The following is a 19,146-nucleotide window of genomic DNA, read 5'->3' on the forward strand; positions in this document are numbered from 1 at the left end:
AGAAAATAACCAAAAATTTCAAAAAACATTTAGAGCAAGACAAAAACTTTATTTAACAAATTAAATAGATTTTACATAGAATAGTCCATACCAAAAAGTGCCCAGAGCTGATGTTATTTTATTTTAGCAATAAAAGATTTTACTTTATTTTATTAAGATGTGTTTTTGATACTGGGTTTCAAAGTTTTGACCACTTTTTACTAAGATTTATGTGTCTGTGACCATTATTAGTGTTCATTGCTTATATCTGAGATAAAAAGCACCAGAACATAAAATAATAAACCAGGGAAGAGTATACTTTCTGAAAAAAATGCAAATAGATTACATTAAGACACATATAATAGTAAAGACAGCATGAAACCATCATAGCTAGTGCCTTTCACATTAGAATTTCACGCACACACTTACACATACACACACTCACACGCACCTGTATTTAGAACATTTATCACGTGGGAAAAGAAGACAGAGAAAATTCTAGGTCAAGAAAAAAGGTATTATCAGAATCTAAACATGTTTGGCAGGACTTCTAAACACTAAGTGAACTATATATCCAGAATAAATGAAACTCCATGGAAACACATAATCTTTGCCATTGGAACGTAAAGGCAAAATCTACCTCAGATTACCATATACATATTTACAAAACCTTTATTAACATCAATCCCATTAAATAGTCCAGAAGCTGATATTCCTTTGATTACACTAAGATTCATTCTTGCTCTTTTCCTCCTCCAGATAATGGCTTATAGCTTAGTTAAGCCTTGGGAAATCAGCTTCCTGAAACTCACCGAGGTCAAAGTGAATGTTGTGTCTGTGATCTTGGTAAAAATGTTCTAGTTCTTCCTCCTGTGAAGGGAGGAGGATCCATCTTCTCATTCCTATCTCCGTGATCTCGGAAAGTTTGGTGATAGCATTTAACAAGTGTCCAAACCATTGTCCACAATCTCGAGAAATTGATGGCCGAAGGCTAATATCCAACTCGGTCAGCTCTTTGAGGAACCACACATTTTGGCAGAAGATGGCCCATCCTGCATCACAGATGCCGTCATTATAGCTCAGGTCAAGCTCCTGTAACTTGGCCAGGTGACCTGTATGTATTACCGATGCTGAAAAATAAAGTCACAGTAAATGCTAAAATACAAGAAAACTGTCTCCCGTGGCTGTTTGCCAGTTCCAAGATCAGTAATGATTGGTGATTAGAAATTATTTGTTATTAGCTAGCAGCTTTATTCGGGGCATCTGAAATCAAGTTAATACCAAATCTGTTCTCTGTGCATCCCAAGTACAGCTTGAAAGTTTTTGTTTTGTTTTTTTTCCCCTCTCTTTCCAAATCCCAACCCAAAGAATATCTTTTGTGTCAAGTTCCTGCTCTTGGCTCCACTAAAGTCCCAGCTCTTCTACAGACTCTAATTAAATGTGAGGAGTGATGGCTCTCACTTAACTGAGGACCATTTATAAATTGTCATCTTGCTGTTTAATACCGTTTCATTGGTCACTGTTCATTCAGTCATTCTTCATTCAGCAAGTATTTAACTGAGCACTTTTTATGGCCAAATACACATGGGTGATTTCTAAGTCGCCTTAGGGACCTCCAATTCATAGAATAGTTTTCCCTTTGAAGAGCACATATCACAGTATGACCTAAAATGGCACTTGATAATAGTTTGTGATGAAGCTAAGAAAAGATGGTAACACTAGATAGTAACTAGCTTAGTTAACAAGAGTGTAACACTTGAGTAACACTCAAGATAGTAACTTGAGATAGGAGAGCTTCCCAGAGCAGCCAGCATGTGCTTCCCCTTGCCAGCCAAATGCAGTGATGGACTACAGAGGTCCCATGAGTAGCAGGGAATCTCAGAGTTGGCAGGGACCCACCCTGGAGGCATCCTCATTCAGCCTCTGGATCAATGATCAGAGATGACTCTCCCTCCGGCTTCTCTACTGGTCACCAGCCAGCTCCTGCCTGAGGCACCCTTGCCAGTTGCCCCCACAGAGTGGGGTGGCTCTCAGCAGGAGGAAGCCCCCCGTCCTTTAGGTCCCTTTCTGCCTTCCGGTGATGTTCACTGATGGCTCTGCAGCCTGCCAGATGCTTTGGCTCCTTCCTCACACCAGCCTTGCGGTGTTGGACGACAGTCTGTTCCCCTCGTATTCTCTCCCTTTAGGAGTAAGTGTGTCCCGGTCTTTCAGTCGTTCTTCATGTGTTCTGGCTCCCAGAGCAAGCAGGTTGCTCCATCCCCATTGCTTTCACTTGCCCAAGGTCTGGGTCCACTGTGCATTCAAAAGCTTAGCATTCCATACACTCGAGAGCCGCACTCTTGTTTGTGGTGTCCGTATTGATGTGGGTCTCTTCCTCTCTCTGCAACATTACTCACCATATTCTCAAGACCTAACTGTTAGAGACAATGTGCATGCTTTTCTGTTTTATAATTTTTTCTATTATGTAATTATGGCAATTTTAAAGGGTATAAAAAAATAGACCGAATAGGAGCATAAACTCCCATGTCCCTGTCATTCAGATTCAACACTTACCTTCATTACAACGATCTTGTTTCACCTAATCCTTCCCTTCTATTAACCTATTTATTTTTTTTAGTACAGACATTCCTCCTTTTACCGTACTTCACTTTACTGTGCTTCACAGATAGTGCTTTTATTAAATTAACAAATTGAAGGTTTGGGTCAACTCTGCATCAAGCACCATTTTTCCAACATCATTTGCTCACTCTGTGTCTTTATGTCACATTTTGTAATTCTCAAATATTTGAATTTTTTGCCTAATTTGTTACGGTGATCTGTGGTAGGATTTGCTGAAAGCTCAGATGATGGTTAGCTCTTTTAAGCAAACAAGTATTTTTTTAGGGGCAGTAGGGTCAGAGGGAAAGGGAGGGAGACGATCCTAGGCAGGCTCCATGCCCAGTGGGGCTCGATCTCACAACCCTGACATCATCACCTGAGCTGAAGTCACGAGTCAGATACTGAACAGACTGAGCCACCCAGGTACCCTACAATAAAGTATTTTTTAACTAAGGTACATTCTTTTTTTAGACATAATGTATTGCATGCTTAATAAACCACAGTATAGTGTACACATAACTTTGTATGTATTGGGAAACCAGAAAATGTACTCAACTTGACTTTTTGCATTATTTGCTCTATTGTGGTAGTGTTGAACCAAACCCACAATATCTCTGAGATATAACTGTATTTTATTTTCCTTATTTATCCTTTAGTATTGTTGACTGCATTCCCTATGCTATAATTCTCATCTGCATGACTTACTAAGTTTTTATACCACTTGGTTCTCTTGATCTATTTCACCCATTTTCCACCTCCTCTGGTAACTAATGATAAGTTTGTTCTCTGCATTTAAGAGTCTGCTTTTTGTCGTTTGTTTTGCATTTTAGATTCTGCACATAAAGGAAACCATATAGTATTTGTCTTTCTCTGACTTATTTCACTTAGGATTATACCCTCTAGGTCCAACATGTTCTCGCAAATGGAGGATCTCATTCTTGGGGCACCTGGCTGGCTCAGTCTGTAGAACACAAGACTCTGCAGAAGTTCAAGATTGTTGAGCCATTGATCCCATTGTTGGGTCATGAGTTCAAGCCCCATGTTGGGCATAAAACTTACTTTAAAAATAAATAAATAAAATGTATGTATCTTAAAAAACAGATCTCATTCTTTTTTATGGTTGAGTAATATTTGTGTGTGTGTGTGTGTGTGTGTATGTGTGTGTGTGTGTACCACTCTTTTCTACCCATTTATCCATCTGCGGACACTTGGGCTGCTTCCATATCTTAGATATTATAATTAATGCTGATATAAACATGGGGGGTGTATATCTTTTCAAATTAGTGTTTTTGTTTTCTTTGGGTAAGAACCCAGTGGTAGGATTACTGGATTGTGTGCTATTTCTATTTTTAATTTTTTGAGGAACCTCCGTATGGTTTTCCAGGGTGGTTGCACCAATTTACATTTCCACCAACTGTGCAGGAGGGTTCCTTTTCCTCCACATCCTCTCCAAGACTTCCTATTTCTTGTCTTTTTGATTTTAGCCATTCTGACAGGTGTAAGGTGATACTTCATATTGTTGTGGTTTTTAAGATTTTATTTTTAAGTATTTTAAGCAATGTGGTGCTCAAACATACAACCCTAAGATCGAGAGTCACTCTACTTACTGAGCCAGCCAGGCCCTCCCTCATTGTGGTTTTGATTTGCATTCCCCTGATGATTAGTGGTGCTCAGCATCTTTTCCTGTGTCTGGTTGACCATCTGCATGTCGTCTTCAGAAAAATGTCTCTCTGGTTCCTCTGTGCATCTTTAAATTGGTTTATTTGGGGTTTTTTGGTTTTGGAATTGTTTGAATTCTTTAAATATTTTGGACATTAATGCCTTACTGAATCTATCACTTGCGAATATTTTCTCCCATTCAGTAAGTTGCCTTTTCATGTTTTTTGGTGTTTTCCTTCATTGTGCAAAAGCTTTTCATTTTGTGTAGTCCCAAGAGTTTAATTTTGCTTTCGTTTTCCTTGTCTGAGGAGACATATCTAGAAAAATGTTGTTAAGGCCAGTGTCAAAAAGATCACTGCCTATGTTTTCTTCCATGAGTTTTATGGTTCCTGGTCTCACATTTAGGTCTCTAATCCATTCTGAGCTTTTGTGTGTGGTGTTAGAGAGTGGTCTAGTTTCATTTTTCTGCATGTAGTTGTTCAGCTTTCCCAGCACCAGTTATCGAGAGACTGTCTTTTCCCCATTGTATATTCTTGTTTCCTTTGTCGTAGATTACTTGACCACATAAGCAAAGATTTTTCTTTCCCGCCCTGGGTCTTTGCTCTGTTCCATTGATCTATGTGTCTGTCTGTATCTGTGCCAGGACCATACTGTTTAGATTACTACAACTCTGTAGTGTATCTTGAAATCTGGGATTATGTTACCTCCAGTTGTGTTCTTCATGATTGTTTTGGCTACTTGGGATCTTCTGTAATTCTATACACATTTTAGGATTATTCTAGTTTTGTGAAAAATGCTGTTGATATTTTGATAGGGGTTACATTAAATCTGTAGATTGCTTTGGATAGTATGGACATTTAACAATATTTGTTCTCCCAGCCCATGAGCATGGAGTATCTTTTCATTTGTTTATGTCATCTTTAATTTCTTTGATCAGTCTCCTATAGTTTTCAGAGTACGGGTCTTTCTCCTCCTTGGTTAAGTTACTCCTTGGTATTTTATTATTTGGGGTACAATTGGAAGTTGTTTTCTCAAATTTCTCTTTCTGCTCCTTTATTATTATAGAAATGCAACAGAATTCTGCAAATTGACTTTGTATCTTGTAGCTTTACTGAGTTCATTTAGCAGTTCTAATAGTTTGTGGTGGAGCATTTCAGGTTTTCTAGACATAGTTTTATGTCATCATGCATCATAGTGAAAGCTTTACTTCTCCTTACCAATTTGGATGCCTTTTATTTCCTGACTGCTGTGGCTAGAACTCCAGTACCATGTTGAATAAAAGTGGCGAGAGTGAACATCCTTCTCTTGTTCCTGACTTCAGAGAAAAACTCCATTTATCACCATTGAGTATGACGTTAGCCATAGGATTGACATAGATGACTTTTATCATGTTGAGGTATATTCCCTCCAATCCCACTTTTCTTGGAGTTTTTATCACATGTGGATATTGAGTCTTGTCAGATGCTTTTTTTTGCATGTCTGAAATGACTATATGATTTTTGAGATGATCATATTACTGTATTTTAAACCAAATAGCATGCATCATTTTAACTTACTTGTATTGTTTGAATTTTCCAATCATGCAAGTATCCTAATTATTATATTTCACTATTTTATACTTATTAGATATTTTAAAAATCTGGGTAATAGGATCATAAGTTATGGAAATATTTCTGTAGTTTTCTCTGAGAAACTGTTATTATTTATAAAAGAAAAAAAGCTATAAGTGATTAAGTATTTCTTAAAGAACATTTGTTAAAGTAATCCATGTAATCCATTTGTTAAAGTAATCCAATATAAAAGTGGCAATGGCTAACCAGATATAGTAAAACTTGTTATTCACAAAAAAAATTTTGGAGGGGTGCTCATCACTTAAGAGATCTGGGGATGGATGGCTGCGTGGTCCTGGGGATGTGGGCACAAGGGTAGAGGAGAGACACAGATGTACTCTCCAATTCATTATTTCCCAGTGGGAAGTGGACATAACAGAGGCGATTTTAGGGGAGATTTGGGAAAGGTATTATATTATATACCCTGGAATCCTGCAGTGCAAAACTTATTCCTTATTTAACTCTCTTTCCATCTTTCTAAATTGACATGGAGAAAGCATCAGATTGATGTTCTTAAAGACCTCTCTTCCCCTTTTTCTAACAGAGAGAGGATGAACCTCTATTCAAAGCCTTCAGCTGGCAACAGTGTACTAATGTCTATGAGAGGTGATTCCTGTATTTCAGTTACAGTGATGATGAGTTTCCTGTTTAAATAAAAGCATTTAGGTTAAAGACTCAGTATAAAGGAAAAATTAAGTAACAGTGCAGGTACCACGTGGACAGGGAAAACTTTGTGAAGGCAGACTGGAGGGAGCTGAAGTTTGAGTAAGAGACCAGGACAGTCCTTCCCCTCCTTGTGCAGGGAAGGCAGGGAGCAGAAGCTGGAATGCCCTATCGCCATGTCTATGCCCATCTGTCCCTTTGTGAAACACCCTCCTCTGTCTTCCTGGCTTGGGAATTGCCCTTGTTGGTTTCCACCAGCTCTCTCCTAAGCAGATGTCCAAGAGAAAGAAGGGAAGGGGCAAAGAGTGTTCACCACAGGCCTGGCCCGGCTCCTTGCCACCCTTCCCCTGCAGCAGGTGCACTGGGCTCCAAGGGCTGAGACTGCCGTGGGACCAGTGGATACAAACCCAGGAGTGCCACGTCCTCCGTCACCAAGCCACAGCTGCTCAGTCTCAGCACGCGAAGGGACGCTAAGAACTTCAGTGTTTCCAGAAGCAGCTTCAGGTTGCCACCAATACATTTATTCCAAGAGAGGTCGAATATTTTCAGAGCAGGGAGGTAAGCAGAGGCTTCAGCTAAAATTGATAACAGAACAGCAATCCTTTAGGCTTCCCTCTCTGCAACTGAGGAACCTGGGACAGCATAGTAATGTAACTGAGATAAGAAAGTTACAGGAACTATTGTCTTCTGTCCGAAATTCATGACCACAACTTATGCTGTCTATTTTTATTTGGGAGAAATGTTGGGAATTTAGAAAAGTAAGACTTGATTAAGTGGAACTCACTATCAACTGGGATTTTTCTCCTGTAGTTCCCATCTAGGAAAGAGAAAGCAGCAGAGGATTTGGACAGCTAGTTGAGATTTCCAGAGCACATCCTCGTTTTACGTATTCTTATCACAGCAGAAGTTCAGAAATGGGCCCAAGCCTCCTCCAGACTCTGAAGCACCCAAATGTGTTTGTGTCGACCTTCCTGCAGTTTCAGAGATGAGGAAGAGAACTAGTGGATTTGGGAGAGATTTTAAAATGAGGTTGAAAAGGTTCTGCTTAATTCTCAGCTGCCCCTAATGTTGAAATTAACCCAAACAACTATTCCTAAGATATAGTTAATTACACTTTAATTCCACTCTTCTTTCTAAAGAATAACAGGCGTCCATGGGGCAAGTATATGTCCTTTTATGATATCTAATAAGAAAATCCCTCCCACCTGCATGATACAGAGACCTATCAATAAGAAATGAAACTTTTTCTTCTAAAAGTGTTGTGGAGAATTATATGTTTACTTGACTTCTTTTTTTGGAAGCCAGGGGGAGAAAACATGAGAATGTAAGGAGGGGAGGGGCAGAGGGCAAGGGAGAGAGAGAATCTTAAGCAGGCTCCAGGCCAGCATGGAGCCTGACACAGGGCTTGATCTCATGACCCTGAGATCATGACCTAAGCCAAAAAGATACAGAGGCTCCTCATTTAGGTAAGAGACGGTATCTTAACAGGGAGCCTTTATGCTGAGATCTGAAGTCAGAGCTCCCCAGGAAAGAGAAGGAGGCCAGTGGGGGTGGGGGCATTCCATCCAGAGAACAGGAAAGCCTGGAGACAAGGGAGAGCTCAGTGACAGGAAGGAACTGAAAGAAACCAGCTGAAATTGGTTCAGGGAGCAAGGGGGAGACTGGCCAGTGGCCCGAGGTACTAGGGCCAGATCACCTGAGTCTCTTAGACACCGTGAAGGATGTGGATTTTAACTGAGGTGCTGAGGTGCCATTGTGTCTTTTTAAATTGGGTAGGGGTAAGATCTAATTTACTTTGTAAATGAAATTTATAGTTTCTCTCCCCACAATAATATTAACAACTAACATTCACTGAGCATTTACAATATGCCAGGCACCTTTCCAAGGACTTTACATGTATCAGCATATTTAATTTTTTAAAAAAGATTTTTATTTATTTATTTAACAGAGAGTGAGAGAGAGAGAGAGCACAAGCAGGGGGAACAGCAGGCAGAGCAGGCAGAGAGAGAAGCAGGCTCCCTGCTGGGTTAGGGGCCCGATGCGGGACTCGATCCTAGGACCCTAGGATCATGACCTGAGCCGAAGGCAGCCACTTAACTGACGGAGCCATCCAGGTGTCCCAACACATTTAATTCTTACAACCCCATGAAGTATGTACTAATATTCCAATTTACATTTTACAGACAAGGAGACTGAAACACAGAGATGTTAACTATCTCAGGTCACAAGAGCTAGAGCCAGAATTTGATTTTAAGCAGCCTAATCCCAGGTGCTTTGAAGCCAGAAAATGAACCACATACTTCCCCACAAAATAACTGCAATCAATTTTCAGGAGTTCACAGCCTCCTCCCCCAGGCACAACTCTAGACTGACTTGCTGACCTAGGTTAAGAACTCCAGATCTGCTATTTTGCCCATCCAGACATGGGGACAAGGAGATGAGCGATGCTGGGAGGAGTGGGCACAGTTCACAGCAAGAGCCAAATCTATGTGGGCTGAACAAAGTACTGGGCTGAAAGGTTGCAAGTGTGCCCTAAACGTAGAGGTCTTAGAATTTGGGGTGGATTACATGCATTCATTTCTGTTAACAGACATTAATAAGTAGCTTATTTTCTTACTAGAATATGTTTATTTCATTAATTGTAACTCCTGTCTAGCCCATGGTACAATTCATTTTCCTAGAAATGTCAACGGACATAGAACCCTTGGGGGCCAGAGAGAAGGACTCTGTTTTCCTCCTTGTCCAGGAAGCACCGCAGTGTAAGCTCTTTAGTCTGTGCATGTGTGCAGAGCAAGAGTTAACCTGCCAGGCCTGAGGCTGCTACCCCCTAAAGACTTCCTGGCAAGGCTGGCCAGCGTGTGGGCACTTGTAGTTGGATGTGTTCCACCCCTTCCTCACCTAATAAGAGTGGCTCGCTGCTCCTCCCCTATGTGTCTGCAAATTCTATGACTTACACTGAACACCAGCTTTCCTTCTGTGCTCTGGAATTCCTAGATGTGCCAGTAGAGGGTGCCTGTGTGGTCAACCCCCAATAAAAGCCCCAGATGGAAGGTTCAGGTGAGCTTCCCTGGAAGGCATCACTTCACATGTGTTGTCAGAAGCCAGTGGGCGAAGGAAGCGTGTCCTGTGTGACTCCACAGATGGAGGGCTCTTGGAAGCTTGTACTTGGTTTCCTCTTTGTGCCACATGCCTCTCCCTTTGCCAGTTTTGATTTGTATCCTTCTGTTGTAATAAATCCCAACAGTGAATCCAACTCTAGGCTGAAACCTGTGAGTCCTCCTAGTGAATCACTGAACCTAAATGTGGCGTTGGGGGGACGCCTGGGTGGCTCAGTGGGTTAAGCTGCTGCCTTCAGCTCGGGTCATGATCCCAGGGTCCTGGGATCAAGTCCCACATCGGGCTCCTTGCTCGGCGGGAAGACTGCCTCTCTCTCTGCCTCTGCCTGCCTCTCTGCCTGCTTGTGTGCTTTCTCTCTCTCTCTCTTTCTGACAAATAAATAAATAAAATCTTTAAAAAAAAAAAAAGGGTGGCGTTGGGGACCCCCATCCAGCAATGTATGCCCAAAGTGCTCTGCCTGGTTGGCAGATTCTGCAGAATGGTGCCAAGTGACTTTGCCTCAAAGTATCTCCCTCTAGGGGCGCCTGGGTGGCTCAGTTGTTAAGCATCTGCCTTCAGTTTGGGTCATGATCCCAGGGTCCTGGGATCAGGCCTCACGTCAGGATCCCTGCTCTGTGGGAAGCCTGCTTCTCCCTCTCCCACTCCCCCTGTTTATGTTCCCTCTTTCTCACTGTCTCTCTCTGTGTCATATAAATAAATAAAATCTTAAAAAAAGTATCTCCCTCTATCTTGTAAACAATATTCTTGACCCCGAAGAGGCAGACATTCCAGATTCTGTAGACCCTTGATCTAGGCTGGACAGTATTTATGACCTTTAAGCAGGCCCAGATTCCTAGAGAGGCAATGAATTCTGTTGGAAAGTGGGTGCTGGGCCATCAATTAGACTCACACACCAGGAATTGCCTCACTTTCCCCATCAGACTCCCAGCAATCCAGTTTATATTGGCACCTTGGTGAAATCCCAAGTTACCACGGATATGGACCTCAGAGTTGGCTATGTACACTTTAGATTGGTAAAAATGTTAAATTTGCGAATCAGCCAGAATCATTCATCTGGCCTTCAGAAAGCTACTTTTAAGAGAACACATTTCCTGAAAAGAAGACAAATTACTAATTCACAGCCTTGCCTCTGGCAAAGGCTTGCCGTGAGAGTTCCATGTAGGGAGTATGTGTTCTCATGTGTTACTGCTCATGCTTGCAGGGATCTGGGGAATTCTCTTACCCAGGGCGGTAAACGTCTCACTCTCCAGAGCACAGCTGTTGATGAGTAAGGACTTCAGTGCTGGTAAAAATCGGAGCCGGCTGAGGAGGTTTTCGGAAGAGCTGCCCATCTTCTTGTTGGCAGATAAATCCAACTCTTGAAGACTGGAGAGTAAAGGGATTACCTGGGCTGTGGAAATGTCAGCAGTGACATGTTTTAGGCACCATCTCATGAAGAGTCTTCTGGATATTTGGGTCCCACAGTCCCACAGTCTCCCTCCCTTATGCACACACACACCAACCACGCTCCCCAGTGTGCAGGGCTCTCGCCAGGCTAGACATTAGGAGCAAAGACCTTGGAGACAGAACTGGGTCCTAATTATGCCTCTGTGGCTAAAGAACCGTGTGATTTTAGGAAAGTTACTTAACTTCTCTGAACCTCAGTTACCACCATAGTAAGAACGACAGCAGAACTTCACAGGGTCACTGGGAAGATGAGATGACTCAGTACATGTCAGTATGGTGGGATCTCTGTGGGGCTGCCTCACCTCCGCAGAGCCTTCCAGGGCCCCCTAAGCTACAGAAGCCCTTGGTCACTATTATGTCACCCTATTCATTTTTGCTTATGTGTTTTTCCGTCCCCCCTCAGTGAAGATGAGCTTGTCTGTAGGGCCTGCTTCCTCCCCAGAGTATGCGGAAGAATCTAGAACACTGGAGGCACAGACGTTGGTGGAAGGAGGGAAAGAGGATAGGAAGGAAAGGCAGGCAGGCAGGTGGGATCCCAACAGATGTCACAGTGTCTTCCTCTTCACCGTGTGGGTGGTTTATTCCTGTCCCTACCAGATGGCGGCTCCTGGACTATGAATTTCCCTTAGCCCATGGCACAGTGCCTCGTACAACTGGATGATTTGAATCAAAATTTGTTGGCTAAACGACCTGTAATTCTATTCCTTTGGAGTATCTAGAATGATCAGATAAAAGAATGGTGAGTTATTTAAACTCTTAAGATATAAACGGAATGTATTTTCATTTCCATCTCTTTCAAATTATACAGTAGGAGAAGGATGCAATTTGTTACAGTTCTTCTATAATCATTAGCTTTCCAGGGCCGTTCACCTGTGCTGGTGGCAGCACATTTGGTAAGATAAGTGGAACCCCTGTTAGGCTTGCAGTAACAACTGAGGTCCCTGAAGCCCTGGAACCTTCTTCTGAGTAAGAAGACCTGAGGTGATATTCATTTCTTTTGGCTGTAACAAGGAAAATTCATTCTTTGGAATCTGGCTGTTGATAATTCAGGGGTATCTCCTCTCCTCCAGGTAGGAGGCTCAGAAGGAAAGGGGATGGTGATACCCCATTTGCCCCACCTGGAGCTCAGAAACAGATTTGTTTTGTTTCTTTAAAATCTTTATGAAAGGGGCACCTGGGTGGCTCAGTGGGTTAAAGCCTCTGCCTTCACCTCAGGTCATGATCTCAGGGTCATGGGATTGAGCCCCGCATTGGGCTCCCTGCTCAGTGGAGAGCTGCTTCCCTTCCTCTTGCTCTGCCTGCCTTTCTGCCTACTTGTGATCGCTGCCTGTCAAATAAATAAAATAAAATCTTTTTTTTAATTTTTAAATTTTTTTAAAAGATTTTATTTAATTATTTGACAGAGAAAGATCACAAGTAGGCAGGGGCGCCTGGGTGGCTCAGTGGGTTGAGCCGCTGCCTTCGGCTCAGGTCATGATCTCAGGGTCCTGGGATCGAGTCCCGCATCCGGCTCTCCGCTCAGCAGGGAGCCTGCTTCCTCCTCTTTCTCTGCCTGCCTCTCTGCCTACTTGTGACCTCTTTCTGTCAAATAAATAAAATCTTAAAAAAAAAAAAAAAAAAGAAGAAGCACTTCTGAGGAATTTAAAAAAAAAAAAAAAAAAGATCACAAGTAGGCAGAGAGAGAGGAGGAAGCAGGCTCCCTGCTCAGCAGAGATCATGACCTCAGCCGAAGGCAGAGGTTCTAACCCACTGAGCCACCCAGGCACCCCCTAAATAAATAAAATCTTAAAAAAAAATCTTTATGAAAGCCTTGAATTTTCTGTTTTCCAAATTGAGGCATGAGCCCCAAATGTAATTTAGCAGGTCTAAAATATAGATGTTAGACCTAATAAGTACCTGTTTTAGTCTTTTCCTTCCCAAAGAAAAGCTAAAAAATTCTTTTTATTCTTGTTTTCTTTTTTTATATGCGTTTTAAAAAAGATTTAATTTATTCGTTTATTTGAGAGAGTGAGAGAGAATGAGAGCAAGTGAACATGAGAGGGGAAAGGTCAGGGGGAGAGGAGATGCAGAGCCCCCGCTGAGCAGGGAGCCCAATGTGGGACTCGATCCCAGGACTCCAGGATTGTGACCTGAGCTGAAGGCAGTCGCTCAACCAACTGAGCCACCCAGGTGCCCTTATTCTTGTTTTCAATTGATTCATTCATTCGATCATATTCAACAAGAATCTCCTGGTGCCAACTCTGTGCCAGACCTCTGTACCTAATGAAGGAGAGATGCAGAAGGGGCTCCCAACACAGGAGGGGCCATGATCTGGAGAAAGAGCAAGGACAAAGGCCCCAGGACAGGAGGTCAGCACAGAAAAGTGGCTGGGGTAGAATCGAGGAGGGGAAGGCTAGGCAACAAAGTCAGAATGACAGAGGAGGAAAAGGGAGACCACTTGGACTCGCGGTAGTCTGGGCACAAGATGACAGTGGTCTGAACCAGCCCGGTCAAGGTCTAGACGGTAGGCCTTGGTGATGAGATCCTGGAGGTGTTTTGGAAGTTTACTGTGGCCACAGATGGAATAAACCCCTTAATGGCAAGGCTGCGCTTGGCGCTGTTTGTTATGGGAAACTGCATTTATACATTACGTGTTATAATTACAGGATTATGTCTACAGTGGAAAGTCAGTGTAGGCCCCTAAAGTTATAATGTATACCCGTGATGCACTACCCTAAATTCTTGTGTAATTTCATTGTATCCAAGGGGCTTAACTTTACTTGTTAGAAAGCCGCAGTGCCCTCTTTTGGGCCTTCTCTCTACATCCCTGTTCGAAACAAACTTTGTAACAGAGTCATTTCTAAACAGTAATACATATTCAAAATTTTCTCCACCAAGTGCCATATCCATCATTTACAAACGTGTATAGGAGGAATTTAGATTCATTCATATTTACTGAGCACATAATATATGGCAAATAAAATATTGGGGCATTCAAAGAACTTTTATGATTTGATGCTTTTGGTAAGTTTAAGTAAGTTTAAGGGGACATCTCAAATTTGTCAAGTTCCAAACATATACTGAGGTTCCAAAAGTCCTTCCTTGATTCTCTTGTTCACACTTACTCAGCGACGCCACGTCATTGGCCGTGAGCGAGCACTGGTGAAGATCCAAAACTTCTAGATGCTCCAACGTGGCCAGCAGAGCCGATGAGTCTTCAAAACCTCCACCCAGCTCCCTGTTGCAGGAAAGGTCTAATTTCTTCAGTCCACCCAAGTACCTAAAAGCAGCATCTAAAGGAGAAAATCAAAAGTCCCATTCTGACAAGCTAGAAGGTGGAAGGCAGGTGTAGGGCAGGCAAGGGGGCAGGTGTGTAGAAGGGAGATGGTGAAAATACACCAAGTTGAGAAAAGACAAGATGAGGGAAGAACTTTAGACTTCCTACCATCTGGCCCTCTCTGGACTTGACAGTGGCTTCAAACACCCCCCGCCCCAACCAACACCCTGTGATCTGCATTGACTGCCAATGGCTTCAGTGGAACCCTGCAATGGCTCATTCTCGTCCTCCTACACTGGCGCATTGGCATTTCACAGAATTCTAGACTTACTCAAACTGCCAGTGAAAAGGATATTATAGGCTCTGTAAGTCGAAGGGGAACACAAAATTTCATGTCATGCTCTCCCTACAGATGCCACTGAAGCTTTCTTTTTATCAGTACCAATTCCTTCCTACTACCAAGCATAAAATAATGTTGACATTTTCAAAAGTAAGAGAAAAATGGAGAGCTTTCTTAGCACATAACTTTTCTTTTGCCCAGTGTCTATCTCAAACCCGGAATATTCTGGTCTTTTCAGAGTCTGCCATCTTAAGAGGTTATCTTTAGACTCATGAAAGTATATGCTTATTGTAAAAGAGTTAGAAAAGAATAAAACAAAGAAGATTTAAATTACCTATAATCTCCTGCCCCAACATAACCGCTGTGTATATTTAATTGAATTTCCTAACAGCTTTAAAAAATTAAATATAAACTAAAATTACGTATATACAGAAAAATCCTAGTTATTGCTAACTCACCCAGCAGTCTGACACTCTCTTGTGATAGCCCACATGAGTGTAACTTCAGTACTTTCAGATTTGAGGTACTTCTTAATCCCTGAGAAATACTGTTCATACTGGCACCGATATTTCTGTTAAGGGAAAGGTCAAGGACTTCGAGATTTTGCATCATGGGTAGCAACTGACCTAGAGGGAAGTGAATCCAAATGAGAAGAGCAACTCAATAAAAAGGCAGGGTGTGACTGTTGGGGCAGGAGGGGGAGGGTGGCCTCATGTGATCCCAGGGGTACAGTGAGCCCCTCTTCCCATTCAGGGAGAGATAAAGCACAGCCAACTTTGACCCTTTGACCCTCAGGCTGCCTGCTCGTGGGCATCTTTACATTTATTTTCTGGGAGGGACCCTTCCAAATTCCACTTACCCACAAATGCCCCATCTTCAGATGTGAGGTCACAACCCACAAGCTCGAGTGCTTGTATCTTGCTCCCTTCTTGGAACTTCTGGAGGGTCAGAGGCAAGTTCCCCCCCACTTCACTGTTCCAGGACAAGTTCAGCTCCCGCAGGTCAGTTATGCCCCCGAGTGCTTCTCCTGTTACAAAACAGCCCAAAGATTGGGTCGATTGCTAATCTGCAAAGCAGGGAGTCTGCCTCAAAATCAGCACAAATGTTATTTATGGAATGATAATGGCTGAGCCAGGGACTGGTCAGGTGCCAAAGAACAGAGTAGACCCAGTTCTTGCCTGGTCCCAGCAGGCTGAGCCCCTGTATTTAGAGGCTCAGTGATTCTAGTCCCTCCAAGGTTCCGAAGCCGGGCCTCTGTACAAAAATCATTGTCCAGAAAACCCCACCTGTCAGTAGGGTGGTTTCGTGGATTTTGTTTTGTGGTAGTAAATACGTGTACTATTCCAACTGCTTTCTCTCATCCACCTTGTCTGGGGTCAGCATCACTGGGAAGCTGGACCAGAGGATGAGGAGAGGCCAAGCAAGGTACCCACCACTGCGGGGGCAAAGCTCACTTAGACATCAAGAATATACAACTGAACTGAGCCCTAGAGAGAACCAGTAATAAAGCACAAGATGCTAGCAGCTTGTAACAGCCATGCAGCCATGCACCCCGTACCACGTGCACAGCAGCCCTGGAGAGTGGAGGAGGGTGCAGTGAGAAAAGGGTGGAAAGCATCTAAGGGCTGGAATGGAAGCTGGAGGAGAGCAGGGAAGTGACCAGGGAAAGCAGCCTTAGGAATGACTTCTACTGTCCTGGGTAGAACAGGGCAGAGAGGCACACACATGGAAAATGCACTTCCTCGATGTGTGGAGTCAATCTCAACACTGAATGGTTAAGAGTAATGGAAAGTCCCCTGTGTCTAGAAGCCTCTCCTCCACGCTCCACTACTGGCCTTGGACTTCTGCCACTGGCCATTCTTTGTGTGGACTGAGGTTTGGGGAGTCCAGGAGCCTCCTGTTAAAATGCATGTTCTCTCAGCACAGGTGCCATTGTGTGTGCCATTGCCAGTCAGCTGGGGTGGCTTTCTATACCTGGAAGCCCTCCTCAGCATCAAGGACAGAGAGTGCAGGACTGATCAGCCAGGTCTGCTGTGCACGTGGTACGGGGGAGCCATCATCGATCATCCTACACTCAGCAATTGTAACAGGTATGATAACATTGGCGTGCCCCCTGATTTATGGTCTCTTTTCATTAAACCGTTTATTCTCCCTGTACCACATCTGCCCTCAATACTAAGGAAGGTCCCTTCTGATGGGAGAAGATGCAGAAGCCCTTCCAGAGAGGAGAAGGAGTCTGGGAGAGGGAGCGGGTTACAAAACATCACGGCAACAAGGATGTAGGCTCTCTCCTGAACCAGGTAATTTTGGAATGAGTTCCAGGGCAGAAATTCCCGTTGCCCCATTTCTTAACATTGGAAGATCATGAACAAAATTTAGATGAATCACAGAAAATAGAGAAACTACATTTTCTGTTCACCCCTGAGTAGCAGTGAGTTAAATTTGCAGTCTGCTACATCATAATCAGCTGCTAACCAGTGGGGCTCAACTCATCACATCAAGCCACTGAGAGTTCATTTCGATTGAGGGAGTAATGAAAGGAGGACCTCTCCATTACTGAGCACGTACTATGCGCCAGGCACGTCGAAAGTGCTTCATAGAAATTATTTAATCCTCACAATAGTTTTTTGAGGTAGATATCCAACCCATTTCAGAGAAAAGAAAGATAGAAAGCTGAGGCTTAGGAAGTTTAAATAATTGTCCATGGTCACAAGACTAGTTAGACGGGGGGCTAGAATGTGAACTAACACGTGGCCACTTATGGGGGGTTTCTCCTCAGCTAAAGGAAGGCTGGGCCAGGGGGCATCAAATGACCCTGATTTCCTACAGAGGGATTAGAGAGAGGACATTTGACGTGAACTGTGTTGTTTTTACAGATATTTTTGCAGAGATGTAAATGATCAAAATAGTCGCTGAAATAAGAAACTTCAGACCAAAAGAATATTTAAAAATCTGAATGGCAGGGCGCCTGGGTGGCTCAGTGGGTTAAGCCGCTGCCTTCGGCTCAGGTCATGATCTCGGGGTCCTGGGATCGAGCCCTGCATCGGGCTCTCTGCTCAGCAGGGAGCCTGCTTCCCTCTCTCTCTCTGCCTGCCTCTCCATCTACTTGTGATTTCTCTCTGTCAAATAAATACATAAAATCTTTAAAAAAAAAAATCTGAATGACATCTGAAACCAGCAAGGATTGTATAAAGAGTTGGGTTAATAGAGTGACAAATTTTATCCTACATTCTGTGTCCAGTATATAAATTAACTTAATTGAGGTCCTAGTTCTATTTAAACCATTGCTTTCAGTTTAAAGTTCTTGTTTTGATCCATTTTTTAAGATGGTAATGGAAAAATAGAAGAGATTATTTTGGGATCGGAAAATAATCATTATCTACCCCAACTCCTCAATTTTACAGACAATTAGCAGACTGAGAGTAAGCAAATTTGACAAACTATCTCCATTTAAATTCCGTTGAGAGCTAATGTCTTTCTGGCCAGCCTTGTTCCCTACTCTGTCCTGGGGCTTACTACAGTGCTAGTAGGTACAGGCTGCGTAGCTTTTTAGAAGTTTTGCAAGTGCTAGCATGGTATTCATTCCATCATCCAGGCGCTCTCATTCACAAGCACCTGGGGGGTGGGGGTGACCCAGGGAGTTTGCCCTTGACACTTCAGAGCCGCTTCCAGTGAAACATTGACCATACCCAGGGCTTGCACATCATCCGTGGTAAGTCTGCAACTTCCCAGCCTCAGGATTTTTAACTTGCTGAGGAGATGCAGGTGCTGTGTAACTGAATGGAGGTTTCCGCCTACAGAATCATTCCAGGAAATATCCAGTTTTTCCAAGTCTGGGAGAAGAGGCAACAAAGCAACTGGAAATGAACAAGAGGATATACAGAGTTGCTTACATCACTGCACGAAGGAGCGGTGGCCATACTGGCCTTCAGCAAAGCAGGGGTCCCTCAGCCATGCAATTGGGAAGAATGACTTTTGTATTTCCTATTTCCTAGGATATTTCCTATTTCTGCCAAATAAATGCGCTCCAAAAATGTAGTGGTATCTTCATAAGACTTCATAGGAGCTCCTTTATTGCAGCAGAAATGGTAATTCTACTGTTACTACCACTGCCGCTGTCATATGCATACTAGTCCTTTATTTTGCAAAAATAATTCCTCACCCCTTCATCCTATCGGATCCTCGGGCTGAAAGCTGGAAGACTGCTCTGTTGGCCAGGATTGCCGAGATTGGGGGTCCATGTTACCCCTTCTTTTAGATCATGATTTCCTGGGTATCACCACCTTAGAAAGCTCCCATTATATTTTAATAGACCAATATGTGGAGGTTTAGACAGGCACAAAGCCTGACCGGAACCTTCTCTGAGTAGCTGCCATTGCCCATTAACAGTGATCTTACTGTCTGTGATAAAGATTCGCTAAGGCCATCTTTATGTCCTGAAGCAACGAGACTCAAGAGTAGAAATGCCCACCTGGAGC

At 43.1% G+C, this 19,146-nt stretch overlaps 1 protein-coding gene across 2 annotated transcripts in view; it reads right to left on the reverse strand.

Annotated features, from left to right (window-relative positions):
* Positions 1–745: 745 nt before the first annotated feature.
* LRRC31 (leucine rich repeat containing 31) overlaps positions 746–19,146 on the reverse strand; it is a 28,398-nt gene continuing 9,997 nt past the window's right edge. Inside the window, exons 3-9 of one of the 2 annotated variants that reach the window (XM_044255105.1) lie at positions 18,358–18,525; positions 15,528–15,695; positions 15,127–15,294; positions 14,177–14,344; positions 10,849–11,016; positions 6,917–7,084; positions 746–1,109 (exon numbers count right to left, since the gene is read on the reverse strand). In XM_044255105.1, coding sequence (XP_044111040.1) covers positions 754–1,109; positions 6,917–7,084; positions 10,849–11,016; positions 14,177–14,344; positions 15,127–15,294; positions 15,528–15,695; positions 18,358–18,525 — 1,364 coding nt within the window. In that variant the 3' untranslated portion in view covers positions 746–753. The remainder of the gene's footprint in view (positions 1,110–6,916; positions 7,085–10,848; positions 11,017–14,176; positions 14,345–15,126; positions 15,295–15,527; positions 15,696–18,357; positions 18,526–19,146) is intronic. The other variant, XM_044255106.1, reaches the window with a different exon arrangement.

Source organism: Neovison vison, chromosome 6, assembly GCF_020171115.1.
Source record: "Neovison vison isolate M4711 chromosome 6, ASM_NN_V1, whole genome shotgun sequence".
Classification (NCBI taxonomy): domain Eukaryota; kingdom Metazoa; phylum Chordata; class Mammalia; order Carnivora; family Mustelidae; genus Neogale; species Neogale vison.